Source organism: Cervus canadensis, chromosome 6 (genome assembly GCF_019320065.1).
Source record: "Cervus canadensis isolate Bull #8, Minnesota chromosome 6, ASM1932006v1, whole genome shotgun sequence".
NCBI lineage: Eukaryota > Metazoa > Chordata > Mammalia > Artiodactyla > Cervidae > Cervus > Cervus canadensis.
Window position 1 is genome coordinate 11,046,397 of NC_057391.1, and position 23,282 is coordinate 11,069,678.

At 44.4% G+C, this 23,282-nt stretch overlaps 2 protein-coding genes across 8 annotated transcripts in view; one reads left to right on the top strand and one right to left on the bottom strand.

Annotated features, from left to right (window-relative positions):
* Positions 1–6,311: 6,311 nt before the first annotated feature.
* Positions 6,312–23,282, bottom strand: part of RASL12 (RAS like family 12) — a 28,575-nt gene continuing 11,604 nt past the window's right edge. For 4 of the 7 annotated variants that reach the window (XM_043470790.1, XM_043470792.1, XM_043470788.1 and 1 more), the window contains exon 5: positions 6,312–9,879. In XM_043470790.1, the coding sequence (XP_043326725.1) occupies positions 9,384–9,879 (496 nt within the window). In that variant the 3' untranslated portion in view covers positions 6,312–9,383. Of the gene's footprint in view, positions 9,880–19,380; positions 21,524–23,282 lie in introns of those variants that run through there. The other 3 variants (XM_043470791.1, XM_043470793.1, XM_043470795.1) reach the window with 2 other exon arrangements.
* On the top strand, positions 9,823–19,430 carry SLC51B (solute carrier family 51 subunit beta). Its single transcript, XM_043470796.1, has 4 exons — positions 9,823–9,960; positions 15,317–15,527; positions 16,594–16,684; positions 19,104–19,430. Exons 2-4 carry the CDS (start codon positions 15,431–15,433, stop codon positions 19,306–19,308), a joined length of 393 nt encoding a protein of 130 aa, XP_043326731.1. The 5' UTR covers positions 9,823–9,960; positions 15,317–15,430; the 3' UTR covers positions 19,309–19,430.

A 23,282-nucleotide genomic window follows, 5' to 3' on the forward strand; every position in this document is an offset into this window, starting at 1 on the left:
TCTTTTGTTCTGATGTATTTAGTTGACACTATAATAATAAATGAAAGCAGAGCTATTAATACATAGGCTTGTCATCAACATGTGGGTTTTGCTCTCTCTTCACATTTCTATAAATGCCCTTGTACATAAGTCAGAGATCTTCTGCAAGAAATGTCAAAGGAAAATCTTATAACCTTGGTCGTAAGGACTGTATCATGCGTGTGTGCTCCGTTGCTAAGTCGTGTCTGACTCTTTGCAACCCATGGACTGTAGCCCACTAGGCTCCTCTGTTCATGGGATTCTCCAGGCAAGAATACTGCAGTGGGGTGCCATTTCCTCCTCAGAGGAACCCAACCCAGGGTTCAAACCTGTGTCTCCAGCATTGGCAGGCAGATTCTTTACCACTGAGCCACAAAGGGAAGCCGAAGGACTGTATCAGATGCTCATTATTTTTAACAGTTTTATTGAGATATAATTCACATATTATTCAATTCACTCATTTAAAATGTACAAATTGGTGGCTTTTAGTATATTTACAGAGTTGTGCACCAACTACTTCAGTCAATTTTAGAACATTTTAGTTACTTCCCGTATAAATCCTATTCCATTACCCCTATTCAACCCCTCCATTGCCCCTAGGCAACCACTAATTGATTTTCTGTCTCCATCTATTTGCCTGTTCTGGACATTTCATGTAAATGGAATCATATCAGATGTAGTCTTTTGTGACTGGCTTCTTTCACTCTATACTTTTAAAGGCTCATCTGTTGTAAATATCAGTACTTCATTGCTTTTGATAGCTGGTTAATATTCCATTGCTCACTCATTCATCAGTTGAGGGACATTTGGGTTGTTTCTGCTTTTTAACTATTATGAATAGTACTGCTGTGAACATTCATGTGCAAATTTTGGTGTGAACGTGTATTTTTAATTTTCTTGGGTACAGACCTAGGAGTGGAATTGCTGGGTCGTATGACAGTTTCACATTCTTCTTTTAGAAGAACTGTCAGCTGTTTTCTAAAGTGGCTGCACTGTTTTATATTTCCACCAGCAGTGTACAATGGTGTGCCAACAGTTTTAACTATTAATACTACAGAGAATTAACTCATGAGCTCTGGCCTTTTGATGTGAATTGACTTTGCCTGGCAGGATGTACCAGAGCACTTAAATCCCAAAACTTCTGAAACTCCTTTATCTAGAAGCAGATAAGTCTGTAAGTTTGGACAGCTGGTCCCATATTTGCCTACAGAGAATTCATCATGTAGGACTGAATGAAACCAGTGATGGAATGTGGATGGCATTATCTTGGAATGTTTTTATTTGTTTGTTTGTTTTTCTGTTCTGTACTCTGCTATACATATGACTGATTAAGGGCATTTGTGTTGCATCTCTAACCTTCAGTTTAGCAGGCTTTAACTGTTCAAACTAAAAGGTATACTCTTGCTTTTCAGACTGCACCACGTAGGATCTTAATTCTCTGAACGGGGCTCAAATCTGTGCTCCCTCCATTAGGAGCACAGTCTTAACCGCTGGACTAACCAGGAAGTCCAGGAATGGTCTCCCTTAGCACACGTCGTTAAAGGAACTATTACCCTGACTCTCCCTGATTATTAGCTTTGTGAATCCTTCCCATAAGTTTGTGTTTTATTTCAGCCAGTTTTAGAGCATTTTAATTACTTCCCAGGTAAATCCTATTCCTATTTTGACCCATCAAAATTCATGAAAGAAATAATATAGTATACTTCAGATCATCCAGTTTTCAGAAGCCAAGGACTAGTTGCCTCAGAATACGTGCCCCCTCATCACACTGCGTCAGAAACTAGGATGTACAAAGTGTCCTTCTCTGCAGCACCGTCCAGAAGAGAGGTCTGGAAGGCCCTTGCTTTCAAGTCATAAGTTCAATTAGAATTGGTTCTCCTTCTCACCAAAGTATGATTGGAAGATCCACACATGTAAATCCAGTCAGGAGGGTCATATTTAGAGATGAATTTCTTTTTATGAGGTTTAAACCTTCCCATGGATAAGAAACAAGCACTGCATTTTATATATGGAAATGATGCTACAAAACCTTTCAGGGAAATGACTTATGGAGTCACAAGCTTACATGTCATAAAGGCTGCCATACTAGGCAGGCCAGAAACATTGACGAACTTGAGCTGCAAAAGAGATGTGGAAACTGATGACCAAACCTGGTGAGGGGAATTAGAGGGTGCTTGGTTTCTGTTCTCAGAGCAAACACACTGAGGCGGTCAGTATCAGGCACTTCTGGTGGAAGAAATAGAAACTCAACCCTACAGCTTTGTAACCATTTACAGGCAAAAGTTACCTTTCTGCTTCTAATATTCTGGCTCTGAGTTTGTTTCCCACTCAGCAAGGAGGCTTGCCCATTTATAGATGCCTCTTGTTGCACTCCTTATTTAAAACATGACACGTAGAATAATACTTACATAATTCAGGTTCATAGACTGCATTAGATAGCTACCACCAGACTGAATGAAACACCATACCATATCTGCTTAGAAATTCCTCTCAACCCTCCTATACTGTTGGTGCAGCCATTATGGAAACAGTGGAAATTCTTCAAAAATTTAAAAATAGAGTTGCCATATGATCCAGCAATCCCACTCCTGGGCATATATATATATACCCAGACAAAACTAAAGTTCAAAAAGATACATGCATCCCTATGTTCATAGCTGCACTATTAACAATAGCCAAAATGTGTAAACAATTTAAGTGTCTGCCAACAAACAGAGGAATGGATAAGGAAGATGTGGCACAAATATACAATGGAGAACTATTCAGCCATGAAAAAGAAGTAAATGGATGTTGCATCCATTTGCAACAATATGAATGGACCTAGAGATTTTCACAGTAAGTGAAGTAAGTCAGAGAGAGAGAGACAAATATCATATAATATCACTTATATGTGGAATCTAATATATGACCCAGATGAACTGATCTATGAAACAGAAACAGCCTCACAGACATAGAGGACACTTGGATTCCCAAGGGGGAGAGGACTGGGGGAGGGATCAAGTGGGAGTTTAGGGTTATCAGCTGCATACTAGTGTTACATGATGGATAAGCAATGAGGCCCTACTGCATAAGCACAAGGATCTATATTCAGTACTCTGTGATAAACTATAATGGAAAAGAATATGAAAAAGAATATATATATATATATACATATATATATATATAATTACTTTGCTATACAGCAGAAATTAACACAACATTGTAAATCATTGTAAATCAACTACATTTCAAAAAAAAATTAAAAAGAAAAAGAAACTCCTTCCAAATATAGGAAGCTGGTTTAAAGAAATAATATTAATGTGGATACAAATATTTCCATCAATGATTATATTTTTATATGGCTACTTGCCTCCATTTTCTCAAAAAAGTAAAAAGTGATCAACTAGGTAAGAAACTTAATGGACATAGAGTCTTTTTTTTAAACCAAGGCATATCTTTAAAACTTATCTGAACCCAAAGAAGGAGTTGTGCAAAAGAAAAATTGTCCCAAATATGGTCCAGGATAGAATTTTTTTTGAATGATTTAATTCATAACTTCCTTCTGGAAATAAATTAAAATTTCTGATAAAAAAAAATTAGAAATTTTTCTGATAAACTTAAGAGGATTAAGACTTATTCTGGAAACCCTAGTCACTTACCCACACAATTGACATCAGTCAAGAGTCTTAGTGACTTTCTAATTGAACATGGTTTTGGTTTTAAATCTAGTCTCACATGATTATCTAATTACTCACCAAAAGTACCCCTCTAAACTGGGACTACCAGAGGCCTTTCCCCTGACAGCAAGATGGTGATAAAACTTTAACTATAGTTCTAACTAAGCAGTCTCAAGAGTTCTCAACTGTATTCTACTTAGTTTCCTGTAAGAATGCTCACCTGCTTGTGAAGGTGAGAACCACAAAATTCAGACAAAGTAACACATGATGCTTATTGACCAAGTTGTTGGACATTTCTCGAACAGATTATTGAACACCTTTCTTCAAGATGAAACTATTCAGTGTTCTGTGCAGAGGAATGATTAAACTTCAAGTACCTCATATGATTAAAATGAAAAGCTGATAGACTTTGGCTTTATTCTACTCTTGGACTTTGATTTAGTCAGAGACTGAAGAAGATATTTGGTTATACTATAACCAGGAGCAAGGGGTCAATGACATAGAAGTAAGGGTCAATGACATAGAAAGTTTCCAGTGTTATAGCTAAGGTAAAAGTGCTGGCTACAGAATGTCCTTTCTTGGAGAAGGCATGAACTTTGCGCCATTGTTTCACACCAGTTTCTGCCCAAACTTCCAATACTTTGCAAATGTTCCTGACATACTTCCAGCAAAACCTATGTCTGTTGAAAAAGCATTTAATCACTGAGATGATTTCATTTCAGTGTAATGGTGGCTTCCCTTTGGATACCGATCTTCTTTCTCAATCACCCTATTGCAGATGGAGGCATTGGGTCAGTGATTAAGCACCAATAGTTTTGGACATTTAATTGCTGTGTATTTTTAGAAAATCTCCTCACTAATTCTACTATGTGTTTCCCCCCTCTGAGTTTAATATAAAAATTGGCCCTTAGAAGAAATATTGGTTCCAACTGTACCATAATTTAACCTCTCCCTTGTTCTTGGACATTTAGATTTTTTAAAAACCTCTTTAAACTATGTTGTGGTAAACATCTTTGTACATGTATCTCTGCTGCATTATCTTGTGTGTTATCATTTCCCTCTGAATTTCACTTCATTTTCTGTGAAGTTTACTGAGAAGAGAAAGTGCTGCTTTGGGGGACTTGGAAAAATTATTGTTTTAATGATTTAATTGGCTTCTGAGTGTAAGCGATGTTTGTGAAAATGAAAGAAAGAACAAACATCTAGTCAAGGGCGTGACCATCTCTTTTGGCTTCAGCTGATAATGAATGGCTCACCCCAAAGAACAGAACAGTCTGATCTGAAAATATAGAGCAGTCTCCACCACCTTGAAGCCTTTGATGGCTGTCAGCCTTGGCAAGCATCACATCTTTATGTGGGGAGGAAGGAGGTTGAGAAGCAGAAAGAAGGTCACCCCTAAGTCCCTGGAGATCAGGGGAGGACCCTACCTGGCCCTTTAATCCTGGGTGCATATTGAAGTGCCCTGAACTAAGGGATCAGGACCCTGGACAGCTCAGTCGGCCTTGCCCTACCTTCACTACCCTCGTTCTTGGGCAAAGGGTTCCCCTCTTCATATTGGGTTTTACCTGTTTATTTATTAAGCAGAAAAGCTAACTGGTTAGCCCCAGGTAAAAAACCTCCTCAGTTTAAAGGGCCTAGGTTTTGTCATGGTAATAATGTCTAAAATACCTTTCCTTTTTACTCCTCTTTGAAGTTTATATGGTGTGATAAGAAAAAGAAGTCCAAGGTCCAAGGACGTATGACTGGTCATAGTAAAAATGAACTGGACTAATACTAAGTTCTTCTGATGCCACTGCATTCACTAATTAAGCAGTTACTGAGCATAAATAACATATGTGTTAGTTACAGTATAGACTAAGATTCTGTAACAAAGAGATCTCAAACACAGTGCCTCAAATCATGCCAAAGCATGCCTCTCTCACACATAACACTCCAGAGGTGGACAACGGATCCAGTGCAGGTGGGCTGCCCTTTTCCATGAGGTCATCCAAGGACCCGGGTCCTTCTAACTTGCTGTCTGGGTCCACAGACATTTCCTGTAAAGATCCGAATAGTAAATATTTTAGGCTTTGCAGGTTGTGCAATCTTTGTCACAACTGCCCAATTCTGCTAATGTAATGCAAAAGCATCCCTGTTGTTGTTTAGTCACTTCGTCGTGTCCAACTCTTTGGCGACCACATGGACTGTAGCCCATCAGGCTCCTCCTCTGTCCATGGGATTTTCCAGGCAAGAATACTGGAGTGGGTTGCCCTTTCCTTCTCCAGGGGATCTTCCCGACCCACAGATCGAACATAAGTCTCCTGCATTGCAGGTGGATTCTTTACCACTGAGCCACCTGGGAAGCCCAAAAGCAGCCATGGGCATTACATAAGCAAATGGGAATGGCCATGTTCCAATGAAACTGTATTTACAAAAGCAGGTTAGACTTGGCCCATGGGTTGTAATTTAATGACTCTTGCCTTTAGATGTTCTTTCCACCATCATGTTCATGTTCCAGACAGAGAAAGGAAGTGGATGGGTTGAAATTTCTCTTATAAAAACAAAATCCAGAGGTTAGCCACATAGTCATACAATGGAATATTCTGAAAATAAGAATAAATGAACCACAACTACACACAACATGGATGAATACCACAATATAATGTTAAGCAAAAGAAGCCAGACACAAAAGATTACATATTGATAGATTCCATTTATGGAAAACATAAAAACAGGCAAGCTAACATATGCTATTAAAAGTCAAGATAGTGGTTGCCTTCGAGGGGGTGGGGTCAGGAACCAGAAGTGGACACAAGAAGGCTTCTAGCTTCTGACGATATTCTGATCTGGAGGATGTAAGTTCCCACATGTAGGTATGTTCACACATGAAAACCCACTAAGCCGCAGCTTAATATTTGTTTACCTTTCTGTGTATAGGTTACACACCAATTAGAAGGTTTATATAAGTTGCAAAAAAAGAAAAAGAGTAATTCAAAAGTACTACACTATACTGTCTCTCATCTCTTATCCAAAACCAAATCAAAGGAGCACCCCAAACTGCAAGGGATCTAGGAAATGTGGTCTCTAGCTGGGTGGGCCATGTGACTCTAAAATTCAGAGGGCTCTTTTATGAAAAGGAAGAAGGTAAGAATGTGTTCTAGAGACAGTTAGAAGGCTCTGTTACAGTCTGTGCAGCCATCACTGGCCCATGGCAGTTATCAAATCCCACTGGGCATGACCCGTGAGGTTCCCCTGGCAATAAAGTTCCCTGGTTAACCTGCTATGGGAATGCCATCATCGTCTGTAATTCTCTGCGTTGTCTGGATTTACTCTCTGTCGGGTTATTTGTCCATGATACTTGATAGCCACATTTTTTTATTGTCTTTTTTCCCTTTTTCTTTTTCTCCTCGGAACTTGAACATCATAGCAAGGGCTGCATCAGCCTTGAGGGAAATCTCAGAAATCTAAGCACTGATTTCCTTGAGCTTTTGAGCAGTTAAATTAGTAACTGGCTACCTCTCAAATTCCATATGAAAAAATAAGCCCTTGTGTATTTAAACCATTGAAATTGGGTCTTTGTTACCCGGAGCCAATCACAATTCTTAACTGATATGGAAAGCTTCCCTGACAAGATAATGTTTAAGCTGAGACTAGACAGAGCATGAGGTGGCAGATAGGGTAGCAGGGGAAAGTTCAAAGCCCTTTCCACTGCCTTCCACCACTAATTGCCGTCTTCCAGGAATAACCTGCCGTCTTCCAGGCAGGGAGACTAGGGGCTGCAGAGGTCAGGAGAGTTCAAGGTAAGATTAATTTGTCCAGAGGCGACATTTGACGCTATGCGGAAGGGAGGGCTTGGTAATGAACTCACATCTCTGTGTGTACGTTTCCTTCATGGCACTTATCACACAGCAGTCAACTGCATGATCCCTGGTGTGACCACAGGACTGCAGTCTCGATGAGGCCAGGGACAATGCCTGTGATTGTTCACCAGTAGCAAAAATCCTGGCGCAGAGCAGACCTGAATAATAGTTATTGGATAAGTTATAGCAGAAAGAACTGAACGAGAGGAGGAAGAAGAGAGACACAGGCAGGAGAGTGGAAAACCTTGGCTGGGGCAGGCACCTCTTGAACCACTGGGACACAATCCCAGTGACACTCCGCCAGGGCAGATTCAGACGACTGTGGTCCAGAGTCACTTTAGGGACCCACACTGGCATGCCTGTCCAGCTCACAGCCTTTCTCTCTTGGCTACTCGATGGGCGTGAGATTTGAGCCAGCATTCATAGCACTTCACCCTTGACCACAATAACTGATCCAAAATGTGGGTTTGTGACCCAGATTATCTGGATAATTAGGGTCCTGTCCCAGGAATTGTCAAACTGGAGTTGAGAAAAGAGACTCCTTCCCCCTCCGGCTATGAGGGTGTGAGCCTGGATTTCCCACAGTCTGGTCCAGCTGCCAGGAGGTGGCCAGCCTGTAGGAAAGAGCCTGATATCCAGAGAGAACTGGGAGAGACCTAGAGAGAGAAAGAGCGAAGGATCTTCAGGCTCCTGATTTCAATTACCCCTAAGGTTGGCTCCACTCTGCTCTTCCCAATTATACGAGCTAATGAATTCCTTTTAAATTTTTTTTGTGCTTAAGAAAGTTAGAATTGAGGTCCTTTTCTCGAAATCTATGAGCTGCCTTTTTCTCCAAAATACATCCTGAATCTGAGCACTTCTCACGATCTCCACTGCATTAACCTGGTCCAAACCACTACTGTCTCTTGCCTGGATGAATGCAACAGGCTCCCATCTCCTCTCTTGCTCCCTGACAAACCACTGTCCACCCAGCAGGCCAACTGATCCTGGATAAATGTCAGTCCAATGATGTCACCTCCAGTGATTTCTCTCTACATCCATACTCCTTATCCTGTTTTGGGGCATGATCTGCTTCTGTCTGCCCTCCAACTGTTCCATGCCACCTCCCATCTTCACCATGCTTCAGCTGCCTTGCCTTTTGTTGTGTGTTTCTCAGACTCATGAACCTCATTATTTCTTCAGCACCTTTGCACCTGCTGCCCCAGGTTTTTGCATAGTTAATTCTTCATCATTCAGTTTTTAGTAAAGTAATACAGTAATCATAGCCCCCCCATATCTGTATCATTTTGTATCATTTTGCTGTTGAAATTATCCACAGAAATTGTCACTAGTTGAAATTATTTATGTTTTACTTACTTTTTTTGTGGACTGTCTGTCCCCTAGAGTATGAGCTTCAGGAGACTAGAGACCTTGCCTGTCTGGCTTACCTGTGTCCACAGTAGGTGTTTGAGTAATATTCATTGAATGAATGAGTGATGGAATGAGGAGGAGCTGGAGTTCCGTTCAGGCCCTAGGTCCCCACTGCACCTCCTTTTCTCTTTCATCCAGACCGTTGGCCAGCATTAACTCATAGAGGAGCTTGCACCTGCCATGTGACTTCTTTCAACCTCTTTTGTCATTTGGGAAATGGGAACCCTACTCCTTGCTAAGCCAGCTCCAAGGGTTGTTGTAGATGCAAGGAGCTGGTGGGTAGCAAAGCCCACTGATGATCAGAATTGAATGTGTCTGGCCTGGTGGGGAACATGTTGCTCCTGCCTCCGCACCAAGCCCTTGCTACTCGGGGCTGTTCAACCCGACCTGCTTCCTCCTCTCTGGGTCACCCACACAGCCTCATGTGCCTTGCCTCCCCACCCCCAGCCCTCCAAAGGTCTTATTTTATAGCTTCCTGTGAGCATATCACATGAGGCCATGACCCTCGCTGTGAGAAAGCAGAGGCTGTAAAAGGCCAGCCTTGGCTCCCTGCTCTGTGGTTAAATATTGATAACCCAGGAAATAGAGGCCCAGAGTGGGCATACCACACATCCCCCTGCAATGATGGTGCTCCAGACAGAGGGTCCTGGCCAGCCTGTTCCTCTGGGCTGGCAGGAGGGTTTGGATGTTTTCTTGTTAGTTGAGGCCAACAGATAAGAAGGAAAGTATTGGGCTCCTGGTTCTTGCTGACTGTGAAAGTCAGGTGGAGCCTGTTTGCCATCAGCGGCCACTCATTCAAGAGGTCAGTCACCCCGAAGCGACGGAGGAGGCTCCAGGCCTGGGCGTGTGCTAAATGCAGAGCTCCCAGATGCGCCCGGCTGCCACAGGCTCTGGCGCACTGCCCCCCGAGTGACAGCTCTGCAGGAAGCTCAGGCGCAAAGACCAGCCGGTGTCCCCTGAAAGGAGGAGGAGGAAGAGAGAAATCAGTGCTGCTCCCACCAGCAGACCAGACAAGTCCTCGGAACCCGGGATCCAGGGTGAGTGTCTTCAACCTGCCGTGGGGATGGGGTGGCGGGTGCCAGGTCTTTGGCAGGAATCATGTCCAAGGGCAGATGGTTAAGTTCTGATTAAAGGGCAGGAATCTCATACTGAGTGAAGTAAGTCAGACACAGAAGGAGAAATATCCTATGACATCCCTTATCTGTGAAATCTAAAAAGAAATGATACAAATGAACTTACTTACAAAACAGAAACAGACTCACAGACCTGGGGGAGGGATGGCTAGGGAGTTTGGGATGGATTCTGTGCACACTGCTATATTTAAATGGATAACCAATAAAGACCTACTGTAGACCACAGGGAATTCTGCTCAATGTTATGTGGCAGCCTGGGTGGGAGGGGAGTTCTGGGGAGAGTGGATACATGTATATCTATGGCTCAGTTCCTTCTCTGTTCACCTGAAACCGTCAGAACATTGTTAATCAGCTATACTCCAATACAAAATTAAAAGTTCAAAAGAAAAATAAAAAAGAAAAGATAAAAATATAAATAAAGCAGGAATCTTCTTGAGGGGCCTAAGAGAACATGTCAACTAAATGCAATATGATATCCTGGATGGGAACCTGAAGCAGGAAAAAGACAATAACAGAAAAGTGAAATGCAAATAAATCATGATGTGTAGCTAATACTTTTTTAAAAATTCAGAGATATTACTACTATGCTCTCTGTAGAAGAAAACTGGATAAGGGCTTTGAGGGGAATGTATCCTTTGCTTCTGTAACATTAACGTAGAGAGGGCCAACGTGTATCCATCTTATCATTTTGTTTCATTTGTTGGTATATTTTTATTATAACAATATTATGCATGTTTAAAACATACACTCCACTGTGGGCATCAGTCCACATGCAAATGTGTACACGTTTCTGATTAGTTCCAGTACCACACTGTCTTGATTACTGGAGTTTTAAAGTGAGTCTGGAAGTTGGGTAGCATCAGTCCTCCAACTTTGTTCTTCTCCTTCAATACTGTGCTGAGTGTCCTGGGCCTTTTGCATCTCCTCATAAACTTGAAATTCAGTTTGTCAATATCCATAAAATAACTTGCTGGGATTTTGATTTGGGCTGCCCTGTATCTATAGGTCACATTGGGAAGAACTGACATGTTGATTAGTTCCACTCATTAGACATCCAAAATTGGAATTGTTGTCCGGAAAGGTATAAGTACAATAGATACATACTTTTTTATTGAGGTACAGTTGATTTACAATACTATATGCTTCAGGTGTATAACATAGCTATTCAAAATTTGTAAATGTTATACTCTGTTTATAGTTTATAGACTATTGCCTGTATTCCTTGTGCTGTACAATATATCCTTCTGGCTTATTTATTTCATACATAGTCGTCTGTATCTCTGAACCCCCTACCCCTCTCTTGTCCCTCCCCATTCCCTCTTCCCACTGGTAACCACTAGTTTGTTCTCTATATATCTGTGAGTCTGTTTCTTTTCTGTTATATTCACTAGTTTATTTTATTTTTTAGATTCCATGTATAAGTGATGTCATATAGTATTTGTCTATCTTTGTCTGACTTATTTCACTTAGCCTAATACCTCCACGTCCATCCATGTTGCTGCAAATGGCAATATTTCATCCTTTTTTATGACTGAGTCCGTTGTACAGATGTACCACATCTTTATCCATTTCTCTGTCAATGGACATTTAGGTGGCTTCCATATCTTGGCTATTGTAAATAATGCTACTATGAACATCGGAGTGAATGTATCTTTTGAATTGGTGTTTTCATTTTCTTTGGCTAATATATGCATACAATAAAATACACACAAATACACAAAATATGTGTTTAGTATACATACAAAATATATACATTTAAAAATATAGTTACATGTATTGTTTTCACAAAGGTAGTATGTACTCAGGAGAAATGTATACAGTACAGAAGTGTTCAGAGTGGATGTCCCGTGGATCTAGACCCCAGCCCACTTCCCTAGAGGGAGTTGGTGTTGGCATCTTGACCTCCATGTTCTTTCCTCTGTGGGTGTATGTTGGGGGAGGGGCTGGGTGTTCTGCATATGCAACAGGGGTCTGTGGCCAATATTACTAATTAATCCAGGCATTCCTGCATCTGAGACTAGACAGACGATCACAACCCTTAATAAGTGCTCTGGACAAGTTGGAGCTGGAACACAAGATCACATCGATTAGCCATCCCTGTAATTTGTCTTCCCATTATTCAGTATATATATCTCCTTCAAATGAGTAAGTGGGTAGTGGGCATCTGAGTCCTTGAAACTCTTTTTTTAAAAAAAAGTCTTTTTCTCTGACTTCCATCTCTGTCTTGGCATGTTAGTAGTGTAGTGATGGTTTAGTTGCTAAGTTGTGTCCGACTCTTGTGACCCATGGACTGTAGCCCGCTAGGCTCTTTGGTCCATGGAATTTCCCAGACAAGAATACTGGAGTGGGTTGCCATTTCCTTCTCCAGGGGATCTTCCCAATTCAGGGATCAGATCTGCATCTCCTGCATTGCAGGCAGATTCTTTACCAACAAGCCACCCAGGAAGCCCTTGGCACATGAATGATGATTCATATATGAAAAACTTGGCTCAGTATTATATTTGTATCAAAATATTTTCCTTCAAAATCTGTAGATGTTTGTTCAGTTTTCTCAGAGCATTTAGAGTTGGAGAAAACTCTGACGTCAGTCTTTTTATTAGTACCTTGTTTTTTTGTTTGGCTGCTTGCCATCCAGTTGTTTTTGGATGTTCCTGGCTGAGCCTGCAAAGGCTATTTTGGATTGGACATCAAGAGAGGGGGGATTTTGAGATGGCCTCTGGCCTCTCTCTGCCTTGTCCTCTTAGCCCTGTGACATGTTTTCATGATTGGTTTGTTCAAAGCCCTTTACTTTGCTCTCCATTTCTGTTCCCTTTTCCTCCCCTCTCCCTCCCACACGCACTCCCGCACCAGAGATAATTAATGTGTTGAATGTGTCTTTTTTAAAATGTGTCTTTGAAAAATGTGTATTGTTGTTTTGTATGTGTGTATTTTGAATTTTCATAAATGGTGTTGCATGCTCCCTTATGATCCTTGGGGATACTTTCTTTGGGATATGAATATGCTCAGGAGTAGAACTGCTGGGTCACATGTACACTTGCTTTGACTGATTGCTCTCTAGATGGCTGCTCCAGTCTACACACCCTGGCAGTGCATAAGGCTACAGCCCCAGAACCACACCAACACCTGGCATTATCCACCTTCCAAAGTACGCCAGTCTAAGAGATGTTAAGTGGTGTTTCTTTTCATTTTAATTGTCATTCTTCTGATTTCCAAAGTTTAAGCATATTTTTATATGCTTGCTAGCCTTTTGAGATTCCTGTTTTGTAAACTGTCTGTTTGTATTATCTATTAGGATTCTAGTCTTTTTCCTATTAATTTGTTAGAATTCTTTGTACATTTTAGATATCAGTTTCTTCTGGGTTTTAAGCATCACAAGTATCTTATCCCAATCAGAAATGTGTTTACTACTGTATTGATAGTATTCTTCATTGAACAGATCATCTTATTTTGATATAATCAAATTCAACAGTTTTCTGTTGTTATTCAATGATTTAAGCTTGTATGGTTTTAAGAAGTGCTACCCTACTTCTATTAACTTTGCACTTTTCCTCATGCATTTAGGCCTCTAACATTGGAGTCTGTTTTTGTGTATGTTGTTTGTTAGATGTGCATGTGCATAATGTGCACTCAGTTGTGTCCGACTCTTTGTGACCCCATGGACTGTAGCCCGCCAAGCTCCTCTGTCCATGGATTTCCCAGGCAAGAATACTAGCAGGGGTTGCCATTTACACCCCCAGGGGATCTTCCCAACCCAGGAATTGAACCTGCATCTCCTGCATGGGCAGGTGGATTCGAGCCACCTGGGAAACCCCTAGATGTGCAACTGGTCTTCCTTTTCTCCATAGAGTGAGCCAGTTTTCCTGACACCATCTACTAAACAATTCCTCCTTTCCCTACTGGTCAGCAGAGCTATCCTTACCTTAGAAATATCAAGTTTCTACATGAATATAGGTCTGTATGAAATCTCTGTTCCCATGCCTTGGTATAATGACTTGGTTTTATGTCAAAACCACGTTTTTTTATTATAATACATCTCAATATCTGATGGGACCAGTCTCCCCTCTTAGTCTTTTTTTTGATGTTTATGTGCTCAGTCCTGTCTGACTCTGCAGTTTACTTTGTCTATATAAGTACTAGAATAAGTGTATCAAGGTCCTCAAAAAACATCCAGTTAGAATTTTGGCTGAGATTGCATTGAATTTATAGATTTATTTGGGGGTAACTGATATCTTAGTAAGTTTATCCTGTCTGAAAACATAAACCTCTATTTATTCAGATCGTTTATTATTAGTATCTTGTTCTAGAGTTAAAAAATGTTCTTCAGGGGACTTCCCTGGTCCAGGAGTTAAGAACTCCATGCTTCCACTGCAGGGGGCACAGGTTTGATCTCTGTTTGGGTAACTAAGATCCTACATGCCCTGCAGCACAGCACCTCCCCCCAAAAAAAATTCTTCACATGCTACTGTCCTACTGTGGGATGCTGCTACTGCGCTACTGTGGGATGCTGGGATGCTACTGTGAATGATCTTATTTTTATTTAATTTTCCAGTTTCACTGATAATGGGAGAAATACTATTTCGAGCTTGTATACAGGAACTTCAGTTAATGCGTCTATTAGTTCTATTGTTTATTTTTCTAGGTATTAATAGATGATCTTATCATCTGAAAATTATGAGTTTTAACTCTTTCTTATCAAGTCTTATACTTCCTTTTCTTTCCTTATAACACTTGCTAAGACCTCTAGGACTGTATTAAACTGTAATGGTCCAAATTTAACCAGCAGCTACCTTTGTCTGGCACTTCACCATTCTCCACTCTAGGTCCTGGGCATGTTGATATCCAGGAGAGAGACTGATAGGCCCAGCCTTCGTCACGTGGGGGAGACAGGCACCTGAGATTGGCCAGCACAGGAAAATCTGCTGCTAAGGAAACTTGGGGAAGGAGTGGGGTGGGCTGCAGAAGCTGGAGGGGATGCTGGGCAGGCGAGAACTGGAGAGACCCTGCAAGGGTTGGTCCCACAGCCCGTCAGTGGCTTAATCCTCCCCACACCCGCGTCAGTGCTCCTCCCCACGTGTAAGGAATTTTAACAAAGATTTGAGTGGCTCCCACTTCTGTGGTCTCTGCTCAGGCCCCACCTGTTCCAGGAGTTCCAGCTATTTCAGTCTTGTAACTTTGGGCCCAGGGAGGGGCAGGGTTCGGGCAGGGAGGGGAGAGTAAGCTGGGGTGGGATATCCATTCATGTTCCGTTCTTCGTTTCCAGGAGTCTTCAGGCCTTTGCCAAGGGTCATAACCTTAGTAGGCCAGGAGAGCAGCTGGGGGCGAAGGGGTCTGAGAACTTCCTTGTCAGAAACATATCCCAACCAGGAGCAGGGGCATGAACTACAGTGAGGAGCTAACCAGAGCCCCACCCATCACCGAGGTGCCTCAGGAGCTGCTGGAAGAAATGCTTTGGTTTTTCCGAGTAGAAGATGGTAAGTGGTGGGGATGGGTGGTGGGGGTGCGCTCTCCTGGCTGAAGCCCCCATCATGGTCCCCTGCTCCATGGCAGGCTGCACATTTCCTCCAGGGCAAGAACTGAGGCTGAGGGTCTCACTACCCAGAGGCGCCTGGCTAAACTGCACCTCCTTTCCTCAGGGCTGGTCACTCATTTACTCATCCATGCTGTCATTCACAAATACTTATTAAGTTCCTTCTGTGCACCAGGGACTCTTCTCAGCATGGGGGTTACAGAAGTGAAAACACACAAAAATCTCTGCCCTCATAGAGCATTCCTTCTAGTGAAAGAGAAAAAGCAACAAATGACTAAAATGCATAGCATGCTGGTGAAATGAGTAATAAGGAGAAAATTTAAGCCAAGAAAGGAATAAGAAGTGTGCAGGGAATGTAATGTGGTCAAGGAAGGACTGGCTTAGAAGCTGATGTTTAAATAAAGGCTTGCGGGAGGTGACAGAATTAGCCATGCAGATTATGTGGGGGAAAGGCATTCCTGGTAGAGGGAACAGTAGATGCAAAAGCTCTGAAGCTAGATGCTGCCTCATCTGGATACAGTATGGACAGATCCTGATTATCCAAACTCAGATTAGCTACTTTATGTATTATCTACAGGCAGCTTGTCAAATCTAATTTAACTGCCACCCTTTCTTCCCTCCCTTCCTCACTTCTTTCCTCCCTCCCTCGCTTCCTTCTTCCCTTCCTCCCTCCCTCCCTCTTTCCCTTGTACTGCACTTGGCCAGCCCCTAGCAAAGCTCTGAAGATGGTGAAGTTTATCTTCACTACACACTTCCTTTCCCCACTATTATTATCCCACTGCAGTGCTGTCTCCCCCAGGTACATGAGAACTTCCTTGGAGCAGAGATCTCTTCTCCCCCTGTCCCCTACTTTGGACCAGGAGTTCCCCGGCTCATCTTCAGCTTGGTTAGTCTCTCTCTACAATATGTGGCCCATAGCAGGGGGAAGCTGATGCTGTGAGTTGGTTTGTTAGGGGCCTGAGGGGCACCCGGCCTGTCCTCAAGGCTCCATCCTGTGTGTCCCTCCCCAGCAACTCCTTGGAATAGTTCCATGTTCGTCCTGGCGGCCTTGGTGGTCATGATAAGCTTCATCCTCTTGGGAAGGAACATCCAGGCAAACAGGTGAGGAGCTGGTCTGGGGGTGGTCTCTGGAGGGTGGGGAAATCTAGAGAGGGGTCATCTAGAGACCTCGGCTGTCCACCCTTTGGGTCAGCAAAATGCAGCCTGCAGGGTTTTGTTTGAGAACCCAAAGCTGCAGAAAAACTAGCAGCTGTCCTCAAAGACCATTCCCTGGCCAGCAAGCAGGGCGGGGGCTGGTGTGTCTCAGAAATCAGGATCACTGGCTCTGGAGTCATACAGGCTGGGTTCAGATACCAATTCTGCCACTCACTAGCTGGGCAAGACACTCAGTACCTCCAGGCTGGCTTCTCCTTCTATAAATGGCAACCGTGATGGATTCTTTCCTCCTAGGATTGCGGGGAGTGCTCAGTGGGGGCTTTTGTAGAATTAGGGATGTGGTTAAATGGGAAAACCTTGTGCTACTCCAAGGCCAAAAGCAGGGCATGGATAGAGACCTGAGATCATTTGGGCTCCTGGGTAATTCTGACATTTTTATAACAACAATTCTCCTTAACCCTGGATGAACAAACAAATCACCTGCGTAAGAATGTTAAACACAGGTATCTGTGCCTCACCTTAGACATTCTGATGCAGAGGGTCTGTGGGGGAGGGGACCTGGGCACTGGCATTTTGTTAAACTCTCTGGATGAGTCCAGGACTAACTTTTGAAAGCTCCTTGAGGGCGGGAACTACATTTGACTCAACTTTGCTTCCCCAAGCAACTGGTACAGTGTCAGATTCTGGAAGTTATTCAACAAATACTTGGTTCACTCATTCCCATTCATTCATTCAATAATTACTATATCCTAGTAACTAGCAGTAACTTTTAAACAGTAATACTGAGAATCCCTCCTCAGATCTGTATCGTGGTTTGCACATGGTTTTGAAGGCACTTTCACTTTCTCTCACTTGATCAAACCGGCCCGGTACGGTGGGGCTGGCACAAGTTACTTACTCCCACTGTACAGAATAAGGTCACTGAGGATCCATGGAAAAGTTGGCCTAACCTTCAAGCTCTTCTTCCTGTGCTATATTTTATGTCATCTGTGAATCGTCCTCATAGTTCTGCTATAAAGCCAGAAAGAAAGAACTCAGTGCCCTTCGTTCACATCAGTAACTAGTCGTGACGAACCGCTACAGCTCAGTCATCATTCATTCCACAGAATAAGCCGAGCATTGCTCTGCGCCAGGCTCTGTGCCGAGAATGGGGACCACAGGGCTGGACAAGATAGACTCAGCCCCGCTCATGGAGCTGACCGTTTGGTGGGGAGACAACTGTAGTTGAGAATGACAGGTGATCACTGTGGGATATATAGAGGTGGGATCTAGGGCCTTGCGGGCAAAAAAGAGAGGGAGGCTGGGCTGACCAAGGGACAGCATGCCCCAAGCTCAAGGGAGGAGCAGGAGGGCCCCTGAGGCTGTGGTGTGGACGGTGGGGGCGGGAGGAAAGGGAGGTCAAGAGGCAGCAGAGCATCCGAAGGAGTTTTCAGGTTCTAGCTCATAAGCACTGGGGAGCCAGAGAAGAGCTTTGCTAAGGACATGAAAGGTTTATGTTTTAGCAAAAATCAGTCTGCTAGAAGGACCCAGAGGGGTAGTGCCTCTGAGAAGGTGACTTTTCCTCTCTCAGCCTGTCAGGAAGCATCTGCCTCAGCAAAGTCACCTCGGAGACAAGGCAGCTGTCCTCAGGAGCAGCAGACAGTCAGATGTTCCCTTATGACCCAAACAGATTGTCTGGGCAGTCAGCTCAAACCCTGGCAGGGTCCCTCCACTATTGCTAGGAGATCTAGGGGTGGGGACTTGGAATAGAACCACCTCAGAGGGAAGACGTTTGGGTAAGTTACTGGTACGAAGGCTGGATCTTGGATGCCAGGTTCCAGAAGTGGGCAGTGGGGAGCCAGTGAAGGTATTTGAGCTGAGGACTCTGGAATCATGGCTGGTATGTGCATGAGACATAAGCACCTAGAGGCAGAAGGATTAAGTAGGAATTTCCTGCTACAGTCTGTCTAGGGATGGAGTGGAGTGAGGGTGGGGATGGGGTAATAAGGACTACACTAAGCAGGATGAAAGTGTAGCTTGGTGAAAAGAACACAGGACTCGGAGTCAGGAGAGAAATGCATGACCCAGGCACATGCTCTCAGGCCCCTCTGAGCCGTATTACGTCACTTACAAGAGGAGCTACAGTAGCTGAGTTCACAGGTGGCACTGGGGGTTTGGTAAGACGATGCATGGACAAGTCTAAGATGTTTCTCTGCCAAAAACCCATCAAACCATCTCAGCTTTCTCCCCAGACTGTTCCCAGAACTCTGCACTGGATTTACCCCCTCAAACTTGCTAACCCACTTGGGAGCCCCAATCACTGCTCCAACTACTTGGTACCCCAACACAGGGAACCCACATTCAATAGTGTTTTCTCTCTTCCCAGAAATCAGAAGAAGCTGCCACCAGAAAAACAAACTCCAGAAGCCCTGTACTTGGCTGAGGGCGGAAACAAAGATGACAACAACCTGACCGTCCTAACAGAGACTTTGCTCTCTGAAAAGCCAACTTTGGCCCCGGGAGAAATGGATGCAAAATGCAGGGATGTGCCGCTGGTCCGTCTTCCAGACCCACAAGAATCTGAAAGCTAGTCAGGGTGCAGGGCAGTGCCCCCAGAGTGTTAGCAGACAGAGTGAATGAACTGCAATCAAACTAAAACCCGGTTTTGAAAAAAAGGAACAAAATCTTTTTATTAAAATGCTTCTGGATGTGGGCAGTTGGAATTGCATAGTTTGTTCAAATGGCGGTGGGCCACACATAAGTGGCTTGGAGTGAAAGTGCGAAATCCAGAGCCAGCCTGTGGGTCAGGAAGCCTGGTGAGACTCCTCACGTGGTTTTGAGGAGTTCCCAGCCTCCCTCTGACCTCGGCTTCTCCCTCTGTAGAATGTGGCTGAAACCTGGGTTGGAGCTCTTGTTTTCAATCCAAGCTCCTGGAAGGGCTGAGTAAGGAAGGGTCAGGGTTCTGGGCTCAGAATTCCTTCCCCTCCCTTCTCTCCGTCTGATCCACCAGGGAAGCCCTGGACAGAGGAGCCTGGTGGGCTACAGTCCATACAATCACACAGAGTCGGGCATGACTGAAGTGACTTTGCATATATACACTCCCTGCTCTCCACTGCAGCCCTCTCCTTTTTTTTTTTTTTTTAATTTATTTTATTTATTTTATTTTATTTTTCATTTATTTTTATTAGTGGACAGCCCTCTCCTTTACCTGCTGATCTGCCAAGGGTCCATGAAAGACTTCCTTTGGACTGCAGGGGCCCTGCGGTAAACAGAGCTAGAAAACCATGAAACCCCCTGCCTCTGAGGCCTTTCTCTTACTAACCATGGGATCCCAGAGGAGTGTCTTGATCCCATGTGTGAACCACCGTGTTGCAGCACAAGCTGGGGTGGCAACCCCAAATAATTTATGCAAAATTTATGAACCCAACAATGCTGTAGGTTCTATCTTACAAAAGGGGACTTTGAACACACAGACCTGTTACCAAAGGTCCGAGGTCCTGCCGTCCCAGACTAGAGACAGAATGCGCAGAACACCGTTTCTCCTTACTGGATGCCTGGTACACCCAGTGTGGGCTCCCTGGAGTTCTGGGTGATTGTCATTGGAGAGGACAACTTTATTCTGCAGTTTTGATCAGTCAACTTGAGAAGGCTGGTCCTGAGGGTCTGTGGACAGAGTCCTTGACTTAAGGTTGGAAAATACAGGGGCCTTGCCTCCCGGTGAAACACCCGGGAGGCTCCCTGCACTGGCGAGCCTGCAGCACTTCCCCTCCACCTTCACTGAGAGGCAAAGCACTGGAAATAGCCCTTCCCCAGACACCTTTGCTTCTCACAGGCTAGGAAGGACTTCTCAACTAGATTTTACTTGAATAAACTGTGGGGTTTGTGGCCGGGGGGTTCTGCGAGGACAGAAGACAAAGGGAGGGTCAGGCTCCAGCCCCCCAAAACCTGCCCCTGCCCTGCCCTGCCCGTCCACCAGGAGGTGCTGGGACTTTAGGGTGGGCTGCTCTCCAGCCTCATGAAGGCCTCATGAAGCTGTCCACCCAGAGCCGTCCCCTAGGGGCTGCCACATCAGGCCAGGCTGGAGCTGGAGCAGGAAAGGGGGTGATGGCACCAAGGTGGCTATTGCAATTTTCTTCCATTTCCGGCTCCAGGTCTCCACGTTGTCACAGTGGCGTTTCCTTCAGGGTGAGGGATACAGTGGTTAGCATGGAAACTAAGGCCTGGAGGGAACAGGAGCAGCATTCCTGTCTGTCCCTACGGCTCCTACAGTGATCTGGGTGTCAGGGACACTGTCTGGCGCTGGAGGAGGCGTCAGCTGTCCGCCGGACAGTGAGGGCTACTGTTCCATCAGAAGGAAAGCCGGTGGTGAGAAGCCAGCCCCTGCCCAGCAGACCGCCCAGTGCCGAGCTTGGGGTCCTGAGCAGGGGCCCTCAGAAGATCTTGAAGCCCTTCAGTAGCGTCAGGGTGGGTGCCTTGCGCTTGCTCTGAGCCCGGGATGACTTCACAGTGACCAGCTTGGCCTGTGCCACAGCAGGCATCTCCTTCAGGCTGGCGGTAGAAAGTGTGTTGAAGGTGCAGCTGGCCAGCCCGTGGCGGGCCGTGAGTGGGGCCTGGTGATGCACAGCTCTCTCCTCCGAGATGAAGAGAGGCCTGGCCAGGGAGTTCTTCTCCAGCTCCCGCCGCGCCTCCCGTACCGCCTCGTGGAAGACGTGCTGCACGTGCTCAAAGTCCAGGCAGGCAGAGACCTCGAAAAACAGGCACCCGAACCTGCCTGCCAAGGCGGCGCCCTCTGCCTGGGTGACCTGCCTGGCGAGGAAGCAGGGGGAGTCAGGGTTAGGAGCATCCGGGTCAGGCAGGCCCGGCCCTACTCCCCGCTCCTCGCTTACCAGCTCCATGACCGGGAGCCATCTTCATCTCTCTGAGGCTCAGCTTTACTCATCAGTAAAATGGGAGAATGACAGCTGCCTCTCAGGGTTGTTAAGAAGATTAAGAAAGACGATGTGTGTCAAGGGCCTAGCACAGGGCTTGCTCAGTGAATGGCAGCTGATGTCACCTAAGCCAGAATGTCAGAACGAGGCTGAGGGGAAGGGAGAAGCTGGCCCAAAGTCCCTGCCTAGACCCTGCCTGTGGCCAGAGGAAGATGGCCGCTCTTAGCCCCATATCTCCTTGGCTCAAGTCCTGACCAATGCAAAACTGGGTAGTCAAGATATACCTGGAGTGACATGCAAGTTAGGCCTTGGAGAACAAAATGAAGCAGGGCAAAGACTAACTGAATTCTGCCAAGAGAATGCATCAGTCATAGCAAATACTTTTTCAACAACACAAGAGATGACTTTACACATGGACATCACCAAATGGTCAATACCAAAATCAAATTAATTACATTCTTTGTAGCCAAAGATGGAGAAGCTGTATACAGTCAAAAAAAAAAAAAAAACAAGACCTGGAGCTAACTGTGGCTCAGATCACCAGCTTCTTACAGCAAACTTCATGCTTAAACTAAAGAACACTGGGAAAAACACTAGGCCAGCCAGATATGACTTAAATCAAATCCTATATGAATTCACAATAGGGGTAACAAATAGATTCAAGGGACTAGATCTAGATAACAGTGTGCCTGAAGAACTGTGGACAGAGGTCTGTAATATTGTACAGGAGGCAGTGAACAAAACCACCCCAAAGAAAAAGAAAAACAAGAAGGCAAAGTAATTATCTGAGGAGGCTTTAGGAATAATGGAAGAACAGAGAAGCGAAAAGCAAGGAAGAGAGGTACATCCAATTAAACTCAGATTTTCAAAGAATAGCTAGAAAAGACAAGAAGGCCTTCTTCAATGAACAGTGTTTAACAATAGAAGAAAACAACAAAAGGGGAAAGACTAGAGATCTCTACAGGAAAATTGGAAACATCAAGGGAGTTTTCCACCCAAAGAATCAAGATAGGAGAGGGAAACGTCAACAACCTCAGATTCGCAGATGATACCACTCTAGTGGCAGAAAGCAAAGCAGAACTAAAGAGCCTCTTGGTGAGGGTGAAGGAGGAGAGTGAAAGATCCTCCTCTAGGCTTAGGATTAGTATTAAAAACACCAAGATCATAGCATTCGCCCCCATTACTGCATGGCAAATAGAAGGGGAAAAGGGGAAAGTAATGACAGATTTCCTCTTCTTGGGCTCCAAAATCACTGTGGACAGTGACTGCAGCCATGAAATCAGAAGATGACTGCTTCTTGGCAGGAAAGTGATGACAAGTCTAGACAGTATGTTGAAAAGCAGACATTACTCTGCCAACAAAGGTCCATATAGGTCCTTTATCAAGGCTATGGTCTTCCCAGTGGCCACATACAGTTGTGAGAGCTGGACCGTAAAGAAAGAAGAACACCAAAGAATTGATGCCTTCAAACTGTGGGGCTGGAGAAGACTCCTGAAAGTCCCGTGGACAGCAAGGAGATCAAACCAGCCAATCTTAACGGAGATCAACCCTGAATATTCACTGGAAAGACTGATGCTGAAGCTCCAGTATTTTGGTCATCTGCTGTGAACAGACAACTCATTGGAAAAGTCCCTGAT

Excerpts from the sequence above, each read along its gene's own strand:
- SLC51B (XM_043470796.1), top strand. The coding sequence starts at position 15,431 with ATGAACTACAGTGAGGAGCTAACCAGAGCCCCACCCATCACCGAGGTG. Across the intron at positions 15,528-16,593 it reads GTTTTTCCGAGTAGAAGATG|CAACTCCTTGGAATAGTTCC; the intron begins GTAAGTGGTGGG and ends GTCCCTCCCCAG. Across the intron at positions 16,685-19,103 it reads AGGAACATCCAGGCAAACAG|AAATCAGAAGAAGCTGCCAC; the intron begins GTGAGGAGCTGG and ends CTCTCTTCCCAG.